Source organism: Apodemus sylvaticus, chromosome 7 (genome assembly GCF_947179515.1).
Source record: "Apodemus sylvaticus chromosome 7, mApoSyl1.1, whole genome shotgun sequence".
Lineage (NCBI taxonomy): Eukaryota > Metazoa > Chordata > Mammalia > Rodentia > Muridae > Apodemus > Apodemus sylvaticus.
In genome coordinates, this window is record NC_067478.1 from 2,277,778 (window position 1) to 2,299,721 (window position 21,944).

At 44.6% G+C, this 21,944-nt stretch overlaps 1 protein-coding gene across 1 annotated transcript; it reads right to left on the reverse strand.

The window, feature by feature from the left end:
* Positions 1-16,379: 16,379 nt before the first annotated feature.
* On the reverse strand, positions 16,380-16,837 carry LOC127689568 (40S ribosomal protein S15a-like). The gene has a single exon (XM_052189257.1). It carries the CDS (start codon positions 16,803-16,805, stop codon positions 16,395-16,397), a length of 411 nt encoding a protein of 136 aa, XP_052045217.1. The 5' UTR covers positions 16,806-16,837; the 3' UTR covers positions 16,380-16,394.
* Positions 16,838-21,944: the final 5,107 nt, after the last annotated feature.

A 21,944-nucleotide genomic window follows, 5' to 3' on the forward strand; every position in this document is an offset into this window, starting at 1 on the left:
AGCGCCAGCCTGTCAAGCATTCCCTGCCCCCAGCATAGGATTTCCAGGGAAATTTTATTCTTCGGGCCATTGTTCAGTAGTCTGACAGCCAGAGGGAGGGACACAGTTGTACCTCTGTTCCTGCCAGGATAGTTCCAGGGAGGACCACGGTCAAAAGAAGGCCAAAGACACTTCCGTTTGGGTTCTTTCTTGGACTTCATCTTCACAGAGCCCAGATCTTCTAGAGCAGTGTTGTAGGGATTTAGGTGCCCAGAGGAACCATGAACTAAAATGACTAATTATTACTAAGAAAGCAGATCAAAGGGGCTGGAGAGATGGCTCAGTGCTTAAGAGCACTGACTGCTCTTCAGAGGTCCTGAGTTCAATTCCCAGAAACCATCTGTAATGGGATCTGATCTGATGCCCTCTTCTGGTGTGTCTGAAGATAGCTCCAGTGTACTCACAAATATAAAATAAATAAATATTAAAAAAGAAAGAAAGAACAGAAAGAAAGCAGATCAGTAAGGACCGTCTTGGGGCCAGGCTCAGCAGTTGAGAGCCCACTGCTCTCTGCTCTTGCAGATGGCCTGGGTCTAATTCCAAGCAGCCAAATGGAGGTGCTCACAACCCCCTCTAACTCCAGCCATGTGGGTTCTGATGCACTTTTCTGGTTTCCTTGGGCACCTTATGCATGTAGTGCAAAAACAGAGAGGCAGGCATGTACCTACATACATGCGCATACACAGAGAACACACAAATACCTGTTGTGGAGGAATGAAACTGCTACAAAGAGGGTTGGTAGCCAGGCTGATGTGGCTGGAGTACCAGGCAGGTGGCCGTGCTCCCACAGGTCTAGTGTCTGTCTCGAGTCTTGGGAGGGCTTCAAGCCACTTAAATCCTGCTGATTACAATATTTTATTTTGATTTGCTGAGCGCTGTCATTTAAATGTATCTCACAGAAACGTTAACGGTTGTAAGTGGTGAGTAGTTTGTGATTTATACACGTTGGGAAAACAGTCCTGGGATATTCTCCTGACTGTAGTAGCATCTTCCTGCCAGTAGGGGTCGCCTTTGGCTCCCCAGAAGGTAAGCATGCAGATCCTTCAGAGGATCCCTATCTAATAAAATGCCAGTCATCTCTCTCAGGATGTGTCCCTGCCTTTCCAGCACTGGAGAACTGGTAAAAATCAAAGCTACGTGTACAGTAATAATTTGTTTTAAAGAAAGAGAGGACCTGGTAGCACCCTTTCATAGAGGCTGTGAGTACAGAGAAGGAAGGTGTGGGTGTCCAGACAGCTTCCTACATCAAGGCCTACTTAGCTGTCCTCAGGTAAGGAGACAGCAAGTGGCATGGATGTCCACAGTGCTACTGTGTTATAGTGCTTCCCAGAAGCAAGCAGATTGTCTTCTTTAATGCTTTAACAAAACAAAACAAAACAAAACAAAAAGTCAAGCTTCTTTCATAGCACCAGCAGGCTGAGCCTGTAACACAAGTCTTCAGGAGCTTTTGTGCTGAGAATAATGATCTAGGTCTGACACCAACGCCTGAGGCACTCCTCTGTCCCTGGGAACCTGCTGACTGCACTGGCCAGGGAATCAGGCAGGCAACCTTCACTCTCCAGCATCCCTTCACATACCAACATAAAAAGTCCTGGAGAGATGGGGATAAAAGGGACATACCTCAACAAACTGAGGTGATCTGTAGCAAGCCCAAAGCCAATATCCACCTAAATGGAGAGAAACTCAAAGCATGTCCACTAAAATCAGGCACAAGACAAGGTTGTCCCCTCTCTCCGTACATATTCAGTATAGTACTTGAAGTCTTCGCTAGAGCAATAAGACAACTGAAGGAGATCAAGGGGATTCAAACAGGAAAGGAAGAAGTATCTTTATTTGAAAATGATTGTTTTCATAACTGATCCTAAAAAACCCACCAGGAAATTCCTAATAAACTCTTTCTACAAAGTAGCAAGACACAAAAATTAATACACAAAAATCAGTAGACTTTGCTAGGCAGTGGTGGTGCATGCCTTTAATTCCAGCACCTGAGAGGGAGAAGCCTCTGTGAGTTTGAGGCCCGGTCTACAGAGCAAATTCTAAGACAGCATGGGTTACCCAGAAAAACTCTGTCTCAAAAACCAAAGTGTGTGGGGGGGGGGTGAGGTGGTGACTAAGTAGATTTCCTGTATACAAATGGCAAATGGGTTGAGAAAGAAACCAAGAAAACAATATATTCTACAATAGCCCCAAGAAAGAAAAAAAAAAAATGCCTTGGGTTAACTCCAATCAAGTAAGCAAAAGACTTGTATGATAAAAGAAAAAAACTTTAAGACATTGATGAAAGAAATTGAAGAATATATCAGAAAATGGAAAGATCTCCCATTCTCATGCATCAATAAGATTAATAAAGTAAAAACACCCATTTTACCAAAACCAACATATACATTCAATATAATTTCCATCAAAATCCAACACGATTCTTCACACAACTTGAAATGGTGGATTTTCAGCCTTGTATGAAAACACACACACACACACACACACAACCATGAGAGCTAAAACAATCCTGAGTAATAAAAGAACCTCTGGAGGCATCTCAAACTGTACTACAGAACTACAGTAATAAAAACAGCACGGCATTGGCATAAAAATAAACACATTGATCAATGAAACTGAATTAAAGACCCAGACATACGTTCCACACACTTATGAACATCTGATTTTTTTATAGAGAAGCCAGGAACACAGACTGGAAAAAAAAAAGACAGCATTTTCAACAAATGGTGCTGGTCCAACGGGATGCAAACAGATCCATACTTGTCACTCTGCACAAAACCCAACTCCAAATGGATCGACTATCTCAACGTAATGTTGCATGCCCTGAACCTGATCAAAGAAAAGTGTGGGATAGGCTCAAGCTCATTGTCTCAGGAGAAGACTCTCTGAACAGAACACCAATAGCACAGGCACTAAGACCTGGGGTTCATTAATAAATGGGATCACATGAAACAGAAAAGCTTCTGTATGGCAAAGGATACCATCATTCATACAAAATCAGGCTACAGAGTGGGGGGGGGGAGACACATCATTTAGAGAGCCAAAATCTAAAATATATAAAGAACTTTAAAAACTGGACTTCAGCAACAGGATGATCTTTATTTGTCTCCAGGACAGGCAGCTAGAGCAGACCCTAAGCCAGAAACACTCAGGGGAGGCCTGGCCTTTCCACTCTGTTCTTCCATAGTTCTGTCTAATCACTAATGAGAGGTGTTAGTCAATCTGTACTAGTTTTCACACTTGGGAGATTTTTAATTTTGAAATTCAAATTTTCATAAAGAAATCATTCAGAGTTGTAAAAGCTCATTGCCAGCAAGTTATTAAAAGGATTACATTAATGTATCTTCTCTTCTGTATTACTTTAATGTATCTTCTACCACCTCTTCTCCTCTGACTTTCTATCCCCTCTTGTTAGAATAACCTGATGTTACATACTTAATTTTTAATTAAATAAAATGAAGCTATGGAATGTTTTAAAAAAAACTGGACTTCAGGAAAACAAATGAGCCAATTTAAAAATCAAGTACAGGTCTCAAAAGAAGAAACACAAATGGCTGAGAAGCTCTTAAAGAGATGTTCAGCATTGCCAGTCATCAGGGAAATGCAAATCAGAACAAGCTTGAGGTTTCATCTTAAACCAGATTAGTCAAAATCAAACAAATGACTGCTCACTCTGGCGTGGAGGGGAAGTCGGCGAAGTCTGTCTGTTCCTGATGGGGGTGCAAACGTGTACAGTCACTAGGGAACAAGTATGGTAGTTCCTCAGAAAGCTGGGAATGAATCCACCTCAAGATGCAGCTCTGCCACTCTGGGGCAGATACCCAGTGGACGTTACATCACACGCCAGAGACTTCCCCCTCAATCATGCTCATTGCTGTCCTAGTCATAACGGCCAGAAATTGGAAATACACTAGATATCTGTCAGTGGGAATGGATAAAGAAAATGAGGTACATTTCCTCAATGGAATATTACTCAGCTGTTTTTTAAAAATGAAATTGTGAAGTTTGCAGGTAAATGGACGAAGCTAGGGGGAAAAAAAAGCAAAGGCATCCTGTGTGAGGGAACCCAGACTCAAAAAGACAAATATGGTATGTACTCGCCCTTGTGCGATGTCAGCTGTAAAGCATTAGCTACGCAAGCTACGATCAGTGTAACCAGAGGTTAGGTGTGGAGTAAGGGGCTGGCAGGAGGGTCAGTCACCCTAGGAAGGGCCAACAATACTTAAGGATGAACAGGGGTGGGGGGGACTGGAACGGAGGCTCAAATGAGGGGTGGGCAAGAGCACATGGAAGGACAGTTAGCCAAGGCCACTTGAGGGTCATATGGAAACCCAAACACAGTGCCAGCTTCCTGTAAACATACATGAAAGTGATGTAAACAGAATCACCATGCAACAGGGGGTGCAAAGCCCCAACCAGACATCTCTCACCACCAAGTGAAGCTTCCGGTTCTGAGAATGGGTTACGTCTGATTCACTGGGTGGCCAAAGGGGCCCATGGGACACCACAGACAACACAGGTTACTGCCAAGGCTCCTCATAGCTCTCCACAGTCTAATGGCAGGGCCCTATTGCTGAAGACACACCCACACTTCTCACTGAGCATAGAGAAATAAAGGTGGCAACTACATAGAGCCTTCCCACCTACTGACTAGTGTCCATGATACTAGAATTCACCATGCAGGCTACCAGAGGAGAACAGCAAATACCAAGCCAACAACAAACCCTTTGATCTACAACAGTGATCTGTCCCGCATAACAAATATATAAAACCTCAAACATGCAAAGTGCCTTCTCCATACATGCAAAAATAGAAAGCTAATGGGTTTCTCTCCTTAAGCACTAGAGGGTGACTCTTTTTTCATGGCTAAAACATTCCCGAAATTACAGTCAATAGGCTCAAAATCATTTCAGAAAACCATGGCTTCGAGGCAGTTTTGGTACATTAACCCTTATTCACCCAGGTAGGAGCATCATGGGAAGGTCTACCGAGCCCAGGGAATGTAAGAAGTTCCAGACACCCCAAAGCAATGCACGGAAGGGTCAATTTCCAATACTCTCTGGAAGCAGCAAAGCCTTCTCAGAGGAAAGGTGGCCCAGAACACAGGCACAGCAGCACTAACAGCAAAGGCCCCAAAGGCAGACATTATAGCAACTCGCCAGGTGGGCAGCTGTCCCACCCTGTGCTTATAGCTGCCCTCCTCTGGGGTGCTGCTGTCCCACACTGTGTATAATAAATTTGGGGGGATACAGACAGAATTTTTGTTTGGTTGATTGGTTTTGTTGATTTCTGATACAGGGTTTATCTGTGTACCTCTGGCTGTCCTGGAACCTGCCCTGTTCACCAGGCTGGCCTCAGACCCACAGAGATCAGCCTGCCTCTGCCTCCTGGGTGCTGGGATTAAAGGTATGCACTGCTGACGCCCAGCCAGAGAGAGTATTAAAGTAAGATTTGCCACTTTTAAGGGCTTCAGTGCAGAAAGCAAAGGGGTATTGCTCATTAGTCAGAGGCCAGAGATCTGCACCCTCCATAGTTTACTAGAGGGTCACATGCCCTTTAATATAGATGCATAACAAGAGCCCTTTCTGTATCTGTCATATACTCAGACATTAGACCTCTTGAGACAGCAGGAAACATAAGATCTCATTATATTCACAAGGGAAATAAACATGGACCCAGATGTAAATTAGTCAATGCTACAAAGAGTATTTGAAAGCAGATGCTGAAAATTCAAATTTAAAAGCAAGTTCTGGTATTTGTTTAGTAAAATGTCAGTGTCCTTTAAGAATCTTAGTGTCTGTGAGTTCAAAGCACCAGTCATCTTTTACTTTAACTTTTAGGTGCTGGGACGTGAGCTCTGGGCCTGGTGTATGCTAAGCAAGCTCTCTGCCACTGAACTGAGGTCTGAGACAGCACAGTCACTGCTTCTCCTGCCTCTGCTGGGAGTTCCCAGAGTACTCTGTCATGGAGGGGAACACCTGCAGTCATGGTTCTGTTCTGTATCTCTTCTTCCACTCAACTGGTAAGATGAAGAAATAAAAAGAATGAAGCTGTGGGGCAGATGCTGAGAGCTGGTGGTCAAGTGGTTTCTCTCCTGGCCACAGCTCTGAAATCCTCATACTGAAGCAAAACCTCTCCCCTCCCTGAGTTTCAGGGTCCCCTCATGTAAAATTAAAGTCACTTTAACCCTAGAGCCTTGTGACAATAATACTCAGTGACAACTTGACGGGCTCCTAGGAGATGAAACCTCTGGGCACATCTTCAAGGGAGTTTCCCGGGACTGGGAAAATAAAACCCAAACCCAAAACCAAACAAAACAGAACAGAACTGAACAACTATGTTGCTCCTTCTCTGGTTTCTAACCACAGATGCACCAGGACCACCCACAGTGTGGCTCTCTGGGCCAAGCCTTCCCTGACAGGAAGTACAGAATATACTCCCAACTATGACCTCAAACAAACCCTTTCTTTCTTGAGCTGCTTCTTGTAAGGTGTTTTTGTCATAGCCACGGGAAAAGAAGGAATGAACAGGAGAGAGCTAGCTGGTGCCGTGGGAATGGGGGCGAGGCATGTGGATATGGGTAAGGCACAGGAGAGAGCTAGCCGGTGTGGTGGGGGCTGGGAGGGTGGGGGAAGGGGAGAGAGGCACAGGAGCAATGGATCTCACTTGGCCTCCAAGCTGGGCACAGGTGACTGTGGCACACACCGCCCATCCCACAATACCCACAATAACGGCTAACCTTTCCCCTGACTTCTTTGGGAAGAGAATTGCTGAGAACTCGTGGGAAATTACCTTAGTCACCAGTTTAACAGGGGCTATCGTACAGAAAGGTACATGGATAATCTATTTGCATCCAGTGAGCTAATCTGTTTTGAAAGCTGACACACCCAGGTGGATATGGCCAATTTTCTTGAGCTTTGACTTCTTCCAAAGTCCAGCTGTGCCACGGCCTTGAGAGGACACATAGGCCAATGTATGCCCTACTCTTCCAGGCCTCTGAGACCCCCGCCCCCACATACCCTCCTGTCTCTCTTCTCCACCCAAAGCTCACCCATTCTTTTAACCCACCAGTGTCCCTCCCATCCCTGGAGGCCTACTCTGCTCTGTCTCTAATGCTGACTTCTGATCTCAGGCGACATCACACTCATCTCCCTGGAGCATTCTGCCCTCAGCTGACTGTCAATAACTGTAATCATGATGACCATACTAAAGCCCACATCATGTCACCACACTATAGGCTCTATGTGCCTCTTCTTTATTGAGTGTGTAATGCTATGCATAAGGGACTTGTGTTTCATAATGAAATCCATCTGCAGTATTACCGAGAACAGCTGATGTTTTCAACATGCTGCACACCTAATAAGAGACCTTGGGGACCCCTTGGGTAGCCCAGGCATGATCGGTCTTTGTCCTGAATTAGAGATCAAGTGTTAAGTTGGCTTGTGGGATTTGCTTACCTCTCTACTTCCTGCCTCCAACACTCTGTATAACCAGTTTGCTACCTATAGGAGAACAGGAAGTCTCAAAACAATTCCTTTTGCCAGGAGTGGGTGTCACATGCCTGTAATCCCAGAATTCAGGAGTCAGAGGCAGAAGAATCTTGAGTTCGAAGCCAAACTGGGATCAGAGTAATACTTTGCCTCAAAAAGAAAAGGAAAACAAGGAGCTGGTGGGGAAGGAGAAGGAGGAGGTGGTGACAATTCCATTTGCCTCTTCCATCAGAGGTCCTTAGGGCCCACTGGGCTGGACATTGCTTATCTGAAAGCCAATGTAGTGTCAGCCTCCTCTGATCTACCTCACTAGGATTAGAGTTTATGGCTGGAGTAATTTCCTATCCCTCCTGACTTGATATATATTCTTTCCAGCAAACATTTTTTATGGGAAAGATATGGGTATATGGTGGCTAATGAGCAGTTTACCTTTCCCTCACTGCCCAGGGTTGGCACACATCAGGTCCCAGTGGGGAGTTCTGGGCCTCTCTGTGCAGCAGAGTGCCCACGTATGCACTGGCCAGTGAGCAGCAATGACTGATGGGTGGGAATGGAGACTCCTGCAGCTGCTTCCAACCCACAGCTCTGTGGGTTCCCTTCCCGGGTTAGACAGGTATCTTCTCTTTAACTAAACTGTAGCTTCCATAGCACTTACAGGTATCTGGCCTCTGTTCCAGTCTCCGCGGTGTTTAGACCACAAGTCTTGCATCTGTCAGCTGGGATGTAAGCAGAAGGCTTGGGGTGACCTGAGATGACATAGTCTGCTAGGGAAAGGGGTGCTCTGTACACAAGAGCTCAGCCTATGGGTTCCCTAGAACCCAGAGCACACTCTCCGGGAATGGTAGTACACATCTGTCTCTAAGCAACAGTCCAACTTCTGGAGAAAACACAAGCTACAGAGCGTATTAGCCCAGTTTCCCTGCCTTAGGCCTAACAAGGCAGCAGGCTATGGCTGCTAGCTCATCTTAAGTTGCTGTTGTTTTGATACCTGAAATCCATAAAGCTCTCCCCTGATCACCACGAAGCAGGGTAGAAGGACCCAGAATGTGATCTGCTCTGGTGAGAAACCCCTCTTTTCTAGTCTTCTTCCCTGGGCCGCAGGTTCCTCTTCCAACAAAGGCATCAGCGCAGGGAGAGTCACTGAGGGCCACCAATTTGGGTGAAGTATCTGTTTGCATAATCCACTTTTCTCCTCGAGCTGTAAAAGCAATTGCTCATTCATCTCTGGGAATGGAGGACCATCAGTGCAATTTGGATCTGATTTAGATGTCAGCTCCATTTACGAGCCCTCAATTCATTAGGCTGTCAAGGCAAACAGATGGTGCCCCTAATCGGGAGTGAGGGCAGGACTGCTAGGAGAGCGAGGAGATCAGTCAATAAAAACCTGTTTGCTCAGCCATCGAGAGTGGCTACCTCCTAAGCAAGGCGCCTCATCCAGAGAGCCAGCAGATCACAAACAGCCCTGGAAGAAGCCTGCTTGAGAGAGAATGGGAGACGTTGGCATTCTAGGTAGACTGAGGTGACGGGTGATCATGGAGGTTCAAACTCAATACAGGCTGGGTGTGCTGGCACACACCCATAACACCAGCACTTCAGAGGTTGAGGCAGAAGACCTGGTAGGTCAAGGTCAGCCTGACCTGAAAGGAAAAATTCTACTGTAACTCCAGGAGCTGACAGGGTGGCCAGTGTCACCTCATGCAGCTGCTCAGCCCTGCAAAGTCAGCCTGGAGTCACTCAGCCAGGTCTTCAGGGTTTGATGGAAGCTTCTGTGTGCAGGATACCAGCAGACCCAGGGCAGCAGAACCGCAGAGAGGCAGTAACAGCTGCCTTAGGGCTCTAAAGTAAGCCTTCCTGGTAACCGCTACCAGTATCAGTCCTGGTGCAGGTCCCGGACAGGAAGCCAGGAGGCAAAGCTGTTCCAGTCTTTTCTTTGGGAAGACTTCAGGAAGTCTTCTGCTTCCAGAGATGGGGCTCTTTGGGCAGCGTTGTTCTCACATCTCTGCAAATGCAATTATAAAAATAAGCCATTCTTTCCATCTATGTTTGTGAAATTACAAGCTTTATCAACTAAAATGTCAACATATAACCCATCTACATCTGAATATTTAAAAAGAAAACTCTGCCTATTTGTTGTCTGTGGGAAAATAGAGAAAATATGTGATGAGTGTGTAAGACTGCACTCACTTTTACACTTTTACTGAAGTGTGTGGTGTCAGAATACACGCACTTTCACAGTGCTGAGGTGTGTGGTGTTGGGCTGCACACAGTTTTACAGTACAGGGTGTTGAGTGCAGAGCTACAGCCCATCCCACCCTCCCAGATATATTTCAATTTTAAAAGATTTTGTCATTAGTGTGTACATATTGGTGCATATGTGACAAGAATGTGCCAAGGCACACAAGTAGAGGTCAGGAGACAATTCTGTGAGGTTATTTTTCTTTTTTAAAGATTTATTTTATACATATGAGCACACCACCATTGCTCTCTTCAGACACACCAGAAGAGGGCACCAGACCCCATTACAGATGGTTGCTGGGAATTGAACTCAGGACCTCTGGAAGAGCAGTCAGTGCTCTTAATCACTTCTGCCACTTTTACAGTGGTTGGGGGATCTAACTCAGGTTGACAGGCTTTTGTGATGTTACTGGCACACTAAGACCCTGTTTCAAAAGTTAAAGTGTCAGGAAGGCCTTGAACTTGTCACCTCCCTGACTCTACCTCCCAAGAAGCCAATACTATAGACTGCATGCCCAATCCAAAGAACAATTACATGAAGTGGATGTGCGTGTACTGCTAACCCAGACCTAGACGTTTCCAAAGCCAGGAAAAAAAGCAAGAGACCTTCAGCTTAAAAAACAGACCGCACCACTGTCTCCTGCCCACCCTGTGACTACTAACTACAAAGAACCAACCATACTATCTGTGATGAAGTTGGCAGTTTGGGCAGGGCTGAGGCAGGAGGATCACAACAGACAGCAATTAAGAAAAAAAAGGTCAGCTCAGAAGGAGCTGGAGAGGGCTGGAGAGATGGCTCAGCAGATAAGAGCACTGGCTGCTCTTTCAAAGGTCCTGAGTTCAAATCCCAGTACCCACATGGTGGCTCAAACCATCTATAATGAGATCTGACACCCTCTTCTGGTGTCTGAAGAGAGTGGCAGGATACTCACATATAATAAATAAATAGCTCTTTAAAAAAAAATAAGAAGAAGAAGGAGCTGGGGAGAAGATGTCAAAAGAGTTTCATGATGCCTTGTGATGGCGGAGTTCAGAGTATGCATGAGAGACTAGGGGACATCCACTGAAGAGTCTTTCACCATTACAGGTTCATCAGTTTAACGGGCACAGAAAGCAAACTGGGTGATGTGCACAAGTGGAGAAGGGTGAGGAAGATGTCAAAACCTTTCTCCCCCTCCGAAGTCTGAGAGAAAAGGATAGAATATCATCAAAAGACGATTCAGATGGGTGTGGTGTGGATCCCAGCACCTGGGAGGCTGAAACAGAAAGATTGCCAAGAGTTCGGGGCCAGCATGCAGTATCACAGATGGTATCTTGAAATAATAACAATAGTGCCTTCTTAGTTAGGGGCTCTTGCTGCTCTTCCAGAGGACAGGCATTCGGCTCCCAGGACCCACCCCATGTGGTTCACAACGGACCTCAACTCAAGCTCCAGAGGCTCTGATGCCTCTGGTCTCCTTGGGCACCTGCACTCACGTGCACACACACAGAGGGAGACATACACACATCCACATAACTGAAAAGAAATAATCTCTAACAATTGGAATCTTTATTGTTAACTTGACTGGATCTAGAATGGCCTCAGAACTTAGCAAGGCACCCTCTAGGCGTGTCTGGGAGCGTGCCTTAACTGACGTGAATGAGTGGTTCCACCCCGGAAGCCAGAGGCCTGGAAAGACGAAAGGAGAGAGGAGAAAACCAGCAACGTGGGAATACACCTTTTCTCTGCTTCCTGGTTCTTTGTGGTCTGGAGCGCTCTTAATGCCAGGAGCTCAGAAAGGCAAACCCTCTGTAGCTGTGAACCAAAATAAACCCTCCTCCCTCCTCCCTCCTCCCTCCTCCCTCCTCCCTCCTCCCTCCTCTCTCCTCCCTCCTCCCTCCACATGACTCTGCCAAACATTTTGTCACAGTGACACAAAAGTAATCAATACACATCCAAGGTCTGCTCTTGGTGTCTTAAACTGAGGTCACTTAGGTCACATAACTTAACCTTATGAGGTACTCCTTTAAACAAAAGGGTTTGTGTGTGTGTGTGTGTGTGTGTGTGCGCGCGCGCACATTTGCATGTGAGCATGTGCTTGTGGGTGAAGGTTTTCTGACCCATGCAAGCAAGTGTGAAGGGCAAAAGCTAATGCCAGCATGTCTTCTCAGTTTTGCCCCACCTTAGTATCTGAGACTGGGCCTCCCTCTGACCCTGGAACTCAAAGTCCCAGCTGGCCTGGCTGGATCTGCCAATCTCCAGCCTCTCTCGCATCATGTTGACGTGCGGATATGTGCTACTGTGCCCAGTCTTCCTACTGGGGACTGGGGATCTGAGATTAAGTCCTCATGCCGGACAGCAAGCACTTCATCTACTGAGTCATCATCTCTCTAACCCATGATGGATCATTATGTTAATGAGAATTTTCAAGTTCCAAGAAAGTAAGGAACTTCTTTGAGGTCGTAACGGGAGTTCTATCCATCTTTGAGCACACGTCTTTTGAAACCATAAACCGCAGCCATGTCGGAAAGGCAGCCATGCTGAAGCTGGACACCAATGCTTCCCCAAGTGAGCCCCAAACCCCATGATTTTTTCTCACTGGCACTTTTTAAATGCGCCAGCGAATAAATCAATTCTAGACTAAAATATTTAAAGTATAATATTTTTGTTCATGATTATATAAACACATAAATCCTGCTCTGCCCTTTTGGCTACTAATGGAAACATTTTTTACATGGTTGACTGAAAGCAGAGGTATAAAAATAAAGATTATGTAAACTAAAAAGTCTGCTTTTCCTTCACTTCTCCGCCTGTGTACCAAACTGCTGTGAGCATCCTCATTTACAGTTTTTATGCACATCATCAGTAATCAATAAAAAAGTTAAAATGCAAAGCTCACACAAATGAAATAATGAAATTGTGTATTTATATTTTTAAGTTAGCTAGGAAGGACCTACTCTCTCTCTCTCTCTCTCTCTCTCTCTCTCTCTCTCACACACACACACACACACCAAAAAAAGGGGGACAGGCAGAAATGTCAGAATATTGATTGTTTTATACAGCACTTATAATACCAGACCACATTAAGATTTTGGATAGCACTTGACACAGGTCAGGAGCACCTATCACAGATGAAGAAGAGATGTACGCATGTTTCTTCCAATGACATAGCTCAGAAGCAGCAAAGCAAACTCAATCTGTGGACCTTGTACTCTTGCACAATGTCTCACACAGGACTGGACAGATCCAGGCTGACATTTCATTCCAGTCCATTTTTGGCCTCTGCCAAGAACTGCAAATGTTCTCTGTTTTTGTCGACATCCTGCCTGGACACCCAGAGAAAATACTGTCCATTTTAGGAGGTGAGCCAGGGTCTCAAGCAGACCAAGTTGATGTTCCTTAAACATGCTGTGTAATTAAGGGTGATTCTGAGCTTCTGATCCTGCTGTTTCTACCTCTTGGGTTCTAGGATTAGACTTGTGCACCACTACACCCAGTTTATGCCACACTGGAGACTAACCCAGGATTTTGGGTATGTTAGCCAAGTGATCTACCTACTGAATTACCATCCCAGCCCCCTGTATTTTTCAGAAAGGGTCTCCATACTCCAGACTGGCCTCAAAACATGCTATGTGATTTAGGGTGGCTTTAAATCCAACGCCACAGAACTAGGACTACAGGCGTGTGCCACCTCACCCAACCCTGCCTACATTCTTTAATAATAAACCTAAAGCAAAGTCCTCGTAGCTGTGACTGTAGCCTGCTCCCCGTCCTTCCGACCCTGCTTTTACCATGGTGTTTTCCTTTCCACACACGCAGGGGCTCCGACAAAGCTATCATCCCGTGGCTCCTCCCTTCTCTGCCCAGTTTGCTCTGTAAGAATTGCCCTCTGGATCTCCAGTCATCCCAGCCCCTTCTAAAATCTGGTCTTCCAGAGTCTTTGCTGAGACGGTCCATTCAGGATGGTATGGCGATGGAGTCAGTGACCTTTGACACTGTACTGGGACATCTACCTAACACTCCACCCAAAGCACTTGCAGGCTTTCTTTGCTGTATCTATAGACCCATTTCTTCAATCTACTCTGATTAAATTAGTTCCAGGAAGAAACTGACTCAAATTTAGAGTCTAGTATGTTTCCCCTGAACCATTTGCATGTCTGCATTCCCAGTAACCGGTAATGGCCAAGCACAGTTTTCTCAAAAGGTCTGGCACACACTTAAAACAAAACAACAAACCAAATATTTTAAAGGAAGAGCACCAAGAACAAAATGATGAAACTTTAAGAGTAAAGGGACCATCTGGGCATGGATGCACACACCTGTAATCCCAGCACTTGGAAGGCAGAGGCAGGCAGATTTCTGAGTTCGAGGCCAGCCTGGTCTACAGGGTGAGTTCCAGGACAACCAGGGCAACACAGAGAAACCCTGTCTCGGAAAAACCAAAAAAAAAAAAAAAAAAAAAAAAAAAAAAAAAAAAAGAGTAAAGGGACAACTAAACTCAGAAGCCACTTTCCCTAAGACCACGTATAAGCAGCTACTTGGAACATGAGCCATGGAAGGCTCTCTGAAGGGCCAAGAGCAAAGCGGGCAGGTACCTCTGTGACGCTTTACATTCTACAAACACATAGGTGAGTTGAAATGATTTATAGGAGCCAGCCTGTAAGATGGAGCAGCCATGAAGGTGTTTGTAGCCCAATGACTCAAGTCCCAGCCCAGACTGCACAAGGTGGGAGGCGCATACAGGTTGTCTCCTGTCTCTCTAACACACAAATACATAAATATGGTTCTAAAATTTTAATTATCTATAGTGAAGAGAGTGGGATGATGTACCTTCTGTATCTCTTATCCATTACATCTGAATTATGACAGGCATCTGTCACTGTTGTAACATGGTATGGAGCCAACGACAGCAGAACAACACTATTGAGTCTCATGGGCCCGCCCAGTGTTCAGCAGCAGTGTGTCTGCTTGGCATGGGTGAAGGCCCAGATTCCATCTCTAATACTGCAGGAGGAGGCACAAAACTTCCTGAATCACAACATTGCATCTTGCAGCCTAGTAGGAGAGTCATTTATTACACCAGTGTGTAACAGGACCTCAGAGTCTGGCACAAACAGAAGTGGTCCCTGGTCATCACAGCAGTGGTCAGTGCAGGGGGCATCTGTCCTAATTTTGGGGCCCAGAACAAGATTGGGGTTATTCATGATATGATGTAAACATCACTATCTCACTGTGAAACAAATTTCACATTCTGCTCCAGTCAACTTAGAACGGCAAAGTTTAAATGGTGCCCAAAAGAACAAAGGCATACTGGACCAGAGCGGCAAGTGTCTGAGTTTGTGTGTCTAGAATGGACAACACAGAAGAACTGCAGTCATGTGACATAGCCACTCTAACAGCCTTATTTAAACAGGCCAGAGGTAGGCTCGGTGGTGCAAGGCTGTAATCTCAGAACTTGGAAGGCTGAGGCTGAAGGACTGTCCAAAATCCAGGCTAGCTTGTGAAACAGAGCAGTCTCAGATGGATGGATGGATGGATGGATGGATGGATGGATGGATGGATGGATGGACAGACGGACGGACTGACAGATGGGCAGACAGACAGATAGACAGACAGACAGGCAGGCAGATAGACAGACAGATAGACAGACAGACAGACAGACAGACAGACAAATGATAAAACCAAAACAAGGCTACTATTGCACTTGGGAGCCTTTTGCCTTGTTTTGTTTTTGCTTTCACTGTTCTTATTTTGTCCCAATAGTCCTGATGCTAAAATACAATGAAATACAAAGTTTTATTTTATTAACACTAACATTTATAGCACTATTCACATGACAAGTGTGTAGCAACTACCTTATTACAACTAAAGTTTGAACCAGAAGAAACCTGGAAATTGACAGTCCTTTCTATCAAAGCTTTGTACTACATAGATCTGAGCATGTCACCTTCAACTGGTTCCACAGAGGGCTCAACTAATTACTTAGAATCCAACTGTGTGTCATCTAAACCAGACACTTAAATTCTCAAAACTGGCATTTCCACAAAAAGAAGAGAAATGGATTAAACTATTTTAAAGCACTTAAAAATAGCTAGCACAATCTATATATTTAGAAAAATGTAGAGTGTGTTCTTAGAAACTTTTCTTAAGGTTTATATTTATAAGGACTCTCCGACTCCTTATAAAGTATTGAATACATGGGGAAACCTGTATCTAGTTCGTGACTGTTTCAAATGACTGCCATAGCAAAATGCAGTCTTTGTGTGTATGGTGCTTTGTTTGTGCACCTCATGTGTACCTAGTACCCAAAGAGGCTGAAAGACGACTTCATATCCCCTGGAACTGGAGTTATGGACAGTTGCAAGCCACCATATGCCACCATATGAACCCTGGGAGTCAGACCCAGATCCTTTGGAAGAGCAGCTCTCAACTACTGAGGGATCCCTCTGCCTCCATGAGATGTAGCCTTATAAGAGTGCTAGAACCAGGCCTGGTCTGTTACTCATTGTGGTACACAACCCTCAGGGACAGGACAGGACAGGGCAGGACAGGGCAGTGACATATCTGGGCTTTCTTTCAAAGGAGGGAGGATATGAAGTTGGCTTACCAACTACATCTTTTTTTTTTTTTTTTTCACAGTCCATGAAGACTTTTTATTTATGCTTTACATTTAAAAAAAAGAATCCCAGGATTTTCCCTCCTGTGTGTTTTCGTCTTGCCTCTTCATGGTCCATGATGCCAGCAGAGGTTGTCAGCACAATGAAACCAAACTGCCGTGATGGGAGCAGATTGTTCTGCCATTTCTCTAGGTCTTTGAGTTGAACATCAAATCTAGGGCTTATAACTCCACACTTGTTCAACCTTCCTGTGAGGTTCACTACGATCTTCCCAGCTCTGTGATCATCAATGATCTCGAATTCACCAATGTAGCCGTGCTTCATCATCACAGTCAGGAACCGAACGATGACTTTAGAGCATGGCCTGATGAGGACCTGGCGCTTGCCTCTCTTCTCGGCGTTGTTGATGCTCTTGAGAGCATCCGCCAAAACATTCATTCGCACCATGGTGACGGCGAGGGAAGATGGCAGAAAGAGCAACTACATCTTTTTAATAACAGCAAAAGTATATTTCAAAATTATTTTCTCTTTCTTTCTTTTTTCCTTCCTTCCTTCCTTCCTTCCTTCCTTCCTTCCTTCCTTCCTTTCTTTATGTGTGTATGGATACACAGTCCTTAGTACAAATGTGGAGTTCAGAAAACAACTTTTGGGAGTCCAGGAGACTGAGCTCAGGCCATTGACTTGGTGGCAAGTACTTCCATGCTCTGAGCCATGCCACCATCTCTCAGTTTGATTCTTTATTCAGTGGTTTAATCAAGTATCAATAAACTTGTCTAAAAGCTACATCTATTCTGTAACCAAAAATTTATTATTTTGTGTGTTATCTGCTGTGCACATATGTGCTTGTGTGTGTATGTGTGTGTGTGTGTGTGTGTGTGTGTGTGTGTGTGTGTGTGTGTGTGAGGAGGGGCCATTAGACCCAGTAGAGATACAATCACAGGCATTTGTGAACCAAATTCCAATCCTATGACAAAGCAGTATGTGCTCTGCCTTGGTCAGGGTTCTACCACTGTGAAGAGACTCTATGACCACAGCAGCTCTTACAAAGGAGAGCATTTCATTGGGGCTGGCTTACAATCAGAGGTTCAGTCCATTATGATCCTGGTAGGAAGCGTGAGGGCATGAAGACAGGCATGGTGCTGGAGAAGTAGCTGAGAGTTCTACATCAGGATCGGTAGACGGGCAGCAGAAAGAGACACTGGGCCTGGCTTGCACGTTTGAAACCTCAGAGCCCACCCCTAGTGACACACTTCCTCTAACAGGGCCACACCTACTCCAGCAAGGCCACACCTCCTAAAAAGCCTTTTGAGCCTGTTGGGCTATTTTCATTCAGACCACCATGTGCTCTTAACCACCAACCCATCTTCCATTTCCCCAAAAAGCAAAAATGCTTAGAGTTGAGGAAGTATCTGTGCATGCTGCTGTCTAATTCTTTTTCTTTTTTGCAATCCTGGTGGTTGAATCCAAAGCTCTACATGAACCAGGAAAGCACTTCACTGATGAGCCAAGTCCCTTGTTTTCAGGACAGTCTCACTAATGTAGCCCAGCCTGGCCTCCAACTCACACTCCTGCTTCAGCCTCCTGAGTGCTACGATTACAGGTTTGAGGTGCCACAGCCTCCTGAGTGCTACGATTACGGGTTTGAGGTGCCACAGTAGCTTCTTCTTAGGCTTTGGTCTTCACCCCAAACTGAAAAGGCTGTTAGACATTTGGCAAACGATAAGCCGTCCTTAGCTCAGAGTGCAGGCTTGTACCTGTAACCCTAGAATTGTGAATTCAAGGTCAATCTAGGCTAGTGTTCCAAGGCTAGCTCAGAATACAGTGAAATCTTGTCTCAAAAGACCAACAGTAACCAGATCTGGTAGTACAAGCTCATTACAAGTTACTCAGGAGGAATACAAATTCATTGCCTGCCTGGGCAATTTCATGAGATCATGTCTCAAAAAATAGAAAAAGGAAAAGAAAAGAAAAAAGAAAGCCAGGCGGTGGTGGCACATTCCTGTAATACCAGCACTCTGGGAGGCAGAGACAGGCGGATTTCTGAGTTTGCGGCCAGCCTAGTTTACAGAGTGAGTTCCAGGACAGCCAGGGCTACACAGAGAAACCCTGTCTCAAAAAAAAAAAACAAAACCAAAAAACCAAAACAAAAACAAAAACAACAACAACAACAAAACCAAAAAAAAAAAAAAAAAGAAAAGAAAAAAGAAAGGAAGGAAGGAAGAGAAAAAAGAAAAGAAGAGAAGAGAAAAGAAAAAAGAAAAGAAAGGGGGCAGGGAGAATCAAATATATTGTTCTTAAGAAGAGGGTTGTAGGTATAGTTCAAAGTGTTTAAAAAAAAAAAGAAAGAAAGAAAAGAAAAGAAAAAAAAAGACCCAGTGTAGCTCAGAGGAAGGCCTGCCAAGACTGAGGCCTGTGCTCCAGACCCAGCACTAAAGGTCAAAAATAAAATTTGAGCCTTTTTCTCACCTTCAAAATTCAAATCACTTCAAAGTAGATTTGAACAAAAAAGTCTTGCCAAGTAGAATCTAACAGTAACCCAAAGAGAAAGAATTTGAGGGCCAAATGTGCGTCTTCCACAGCTATGCTTGCAAGGGTCCTGCATACCAACTTTCCTTAAATTGCCAGCATCATCCAAAAACAAAAATTCATCCTAAATGCTTAACAGGATGAGCTAAATATGCACAAAACGGAAATTATTTCTCTGTCTTAAAAACTCACCTGTTGCTGTAACCTGGATCCTAATTGCAGATAAAAATGTCTGTTTACAATCTTGAACCATGCTATTTCCCAGATTTTATAGTTTTGTTAAGGGGGCTGTAGAGATGGCTCAGTGGTTAAGAGCACTGATTGCTCTTCTGAAGGTCCTGAGTTCAATCCCAGCAACCACATGGTGGCTCGCAACCATCCATAATGAGATCTGATCCCCTCTTCTGGGGTATCTGAAGACAGCCTCAGTGTGCTTACATATAATAAGTAAATAAATCTTTTAAAAAAGGTTTTGTTAGTTACTTATTTTTATGTTATGGATGTTTTGCCCACATGAATGTCTATATACCTTGTACGTAGTATCCAAAGACGGTGTCAGGACTCCTGGAGCTGCAGTCATAGATTGTTGTGGACCACATGTGCACTGTGAACTAAAGCCAGGTCCTCTGCAAAAGCTGCAAGTATTCTAAATAGATGAGTCATCTCTATAGAGTTCCAGCTTTTTAAAAAAAAAATTATTTTGTGTGGGGAAGTGTGATGGTCTGTATGTGCTCAGCCCAGGGAGTGGCACTATTAGAGAGTGTGGCCCTGTTGGAGTAGGCATGTCACTGTGGCTTTAAGACCCTCCTCCTAGCTGCCTGGAAGTCAGTCTTCTGCTAGCAGCCTTCAGATAAAGATGTAGAGCTCTCAGCTCCTCCTGCACCATCCCAGCCTGGATGTTGCCATGCTCCCACCTTGATGATAATGGACTGAACCTCTGAACCTGTGAGCCAGCCCTAATTAAATGTTGTCCTTTTGAGAGTTACCTTGATCATGTTGCCTGTTTACAGCAGTAAAACCCTAACTAAGACAGGAGGAGATATTACATGCCTCAACATATGTGTGGAAGACACAGAACTTCCAGGAGTTGTTCTACCATGTGGGTCCTTAGAATCCATCTCATGACAGGGAGCTGAGCCTTTCACTGGCCCCGACTTCCTAAGTAATATGCCAGCCCGTTTCTGTAAGAAATTGGTTTACTAGATATGTGTACTTTCTGCATAATCTTCAAGGAGGATGAGGGCTGCCTTGTCACACAAAAGCTACATTTTTCATGACAGGTATGAGGTCCTCATTCATAATTGGTACTCATAGTTCATAAACAGAAAAAACAAGTGACTTCTCAGGGGTGGTGGTACCCACCTGAACTCCAACAAGAATGAGGCTGGCGCAGAAACACAGGTTTGAGGCCAGCCTAGACTATATAATGAGATCCTATCTTTTAAAAAGTAGTGATATCTTTGAGAAGCCCAGGGACACTGTTAGTATGTTCTTAACTTGGGACTTCCACTCAGATCCAAAGAGGCCTATATTTCATTTTCTGGAAACTGACAAGTTAGCTAAATTATTCTGAAGTGTACAAGTCCTTGTCAAAATGAATATGCTTTGGTCATTTTTAGCCTTAGCCTTCATATTTACTGGATCAAAGGATATAATGATTTTAGGTTTATCTTCATTATTGGCTAAGGAGGACAATTTTAATATTGCAAGCTATACCATAATCACATTTATATCTTTCTACAATGTCAAGAGTTTACTGAATAACAATAAATCCATAAGCTATGTCTGTTTCATAAGCTTCAAGCCACCAAGTAGTGTTGATTTCATCTGGGAACTACCACTCATGTTCTTTTATTCCACTCCAATCCTTTTTATTTCTATTTAATTTGCATTGATGTTTGCCTGCACAGATGTCTGTGTGAGGGTGTGGGATCCTCTGGAAGTGGAGTAACAGGCAGTTGTGAGCTACCATGTGGATTCTGGGATTTGAACCCTGGTCCTCTGGAAGAGCAGCCAGTGCTCTTAACCACTGAGCCATCTCTCCAGTCCTTCATTTCAATCTTAGCTACTAATATTACTAATTCATGCCACACAAAATTATGTAGATTATCGGACTACTAAGAAAAGGCCATGACCATCACAGGGTTCAGAAAGGCCCTCTTACAGGCTAAGGCAGAGAGTTGGCATGCATGTAGTATCACTACAGACAGATAAGCATCAAGGAATCATGAGAGCTATTCAGGGTACGGGGCTGTCTAGGTGTATAGTGGTTCTAGACTGCTATATAGTTCTAGTGGGCAAGTCAGGCAAGGTGATGTGCTCAGCTGAAGCCCCTGAAACAGAATCAGCAACCAACAGCAACAAACACACAGATCGACCCAATGACAGGCCAGACACCAAAACAAGATCCTCCTACTTTTGAGATACTTACCACGTAGCCTTGCTGGCTTCAAACATGCAGTTCTCCTTCAGACTCCTAAATGCTGGGATTATAGGTGTCACCACACCCAGCACTGACTCTTTTCACATGACTCAGGTGAGGAAGGTTCCATCATTCTTTGGTCTATTGTGTTTGCTAAGCTTGTTTCTCAGATATGCTTCTGATATGGTATTCTGATTTAATTTGCTGACTTCATAAGACAGTGCTTTTTCATTTGTGTAAATATGTCCATTCTTTGTGGTTTGTGCAGCACAGCTGGATGTTCTTCATGATAAGTTGTGTGCCCAACATCTGGTGGTTATCTATTTACCCAGGTAAGCACCTGGCCTTAGCAAGAGCTCTGAGAAATAAAACAAAGTATTGTTGTATAAAACAGACTCACTCCAGGCAAGGCTCAGCCTCAAAGCTCCTGTTGTACATCAAATGCAGAAACTCAGAGCAGGACACTGCCGATCTCCTACGGTGCAAGCTTTCTCTAGTCAGCTCTTTCTTCCTTTACCACCACTGACTCCTGCTCAGCAAAGCTGTGTTCGGCACACTCATACAAAGAGCACACCTTCAAAGACACAAAGCTGCCACATATCCAAGGCACGGGAGGCTTTATTTTATTTCGGTTTTGT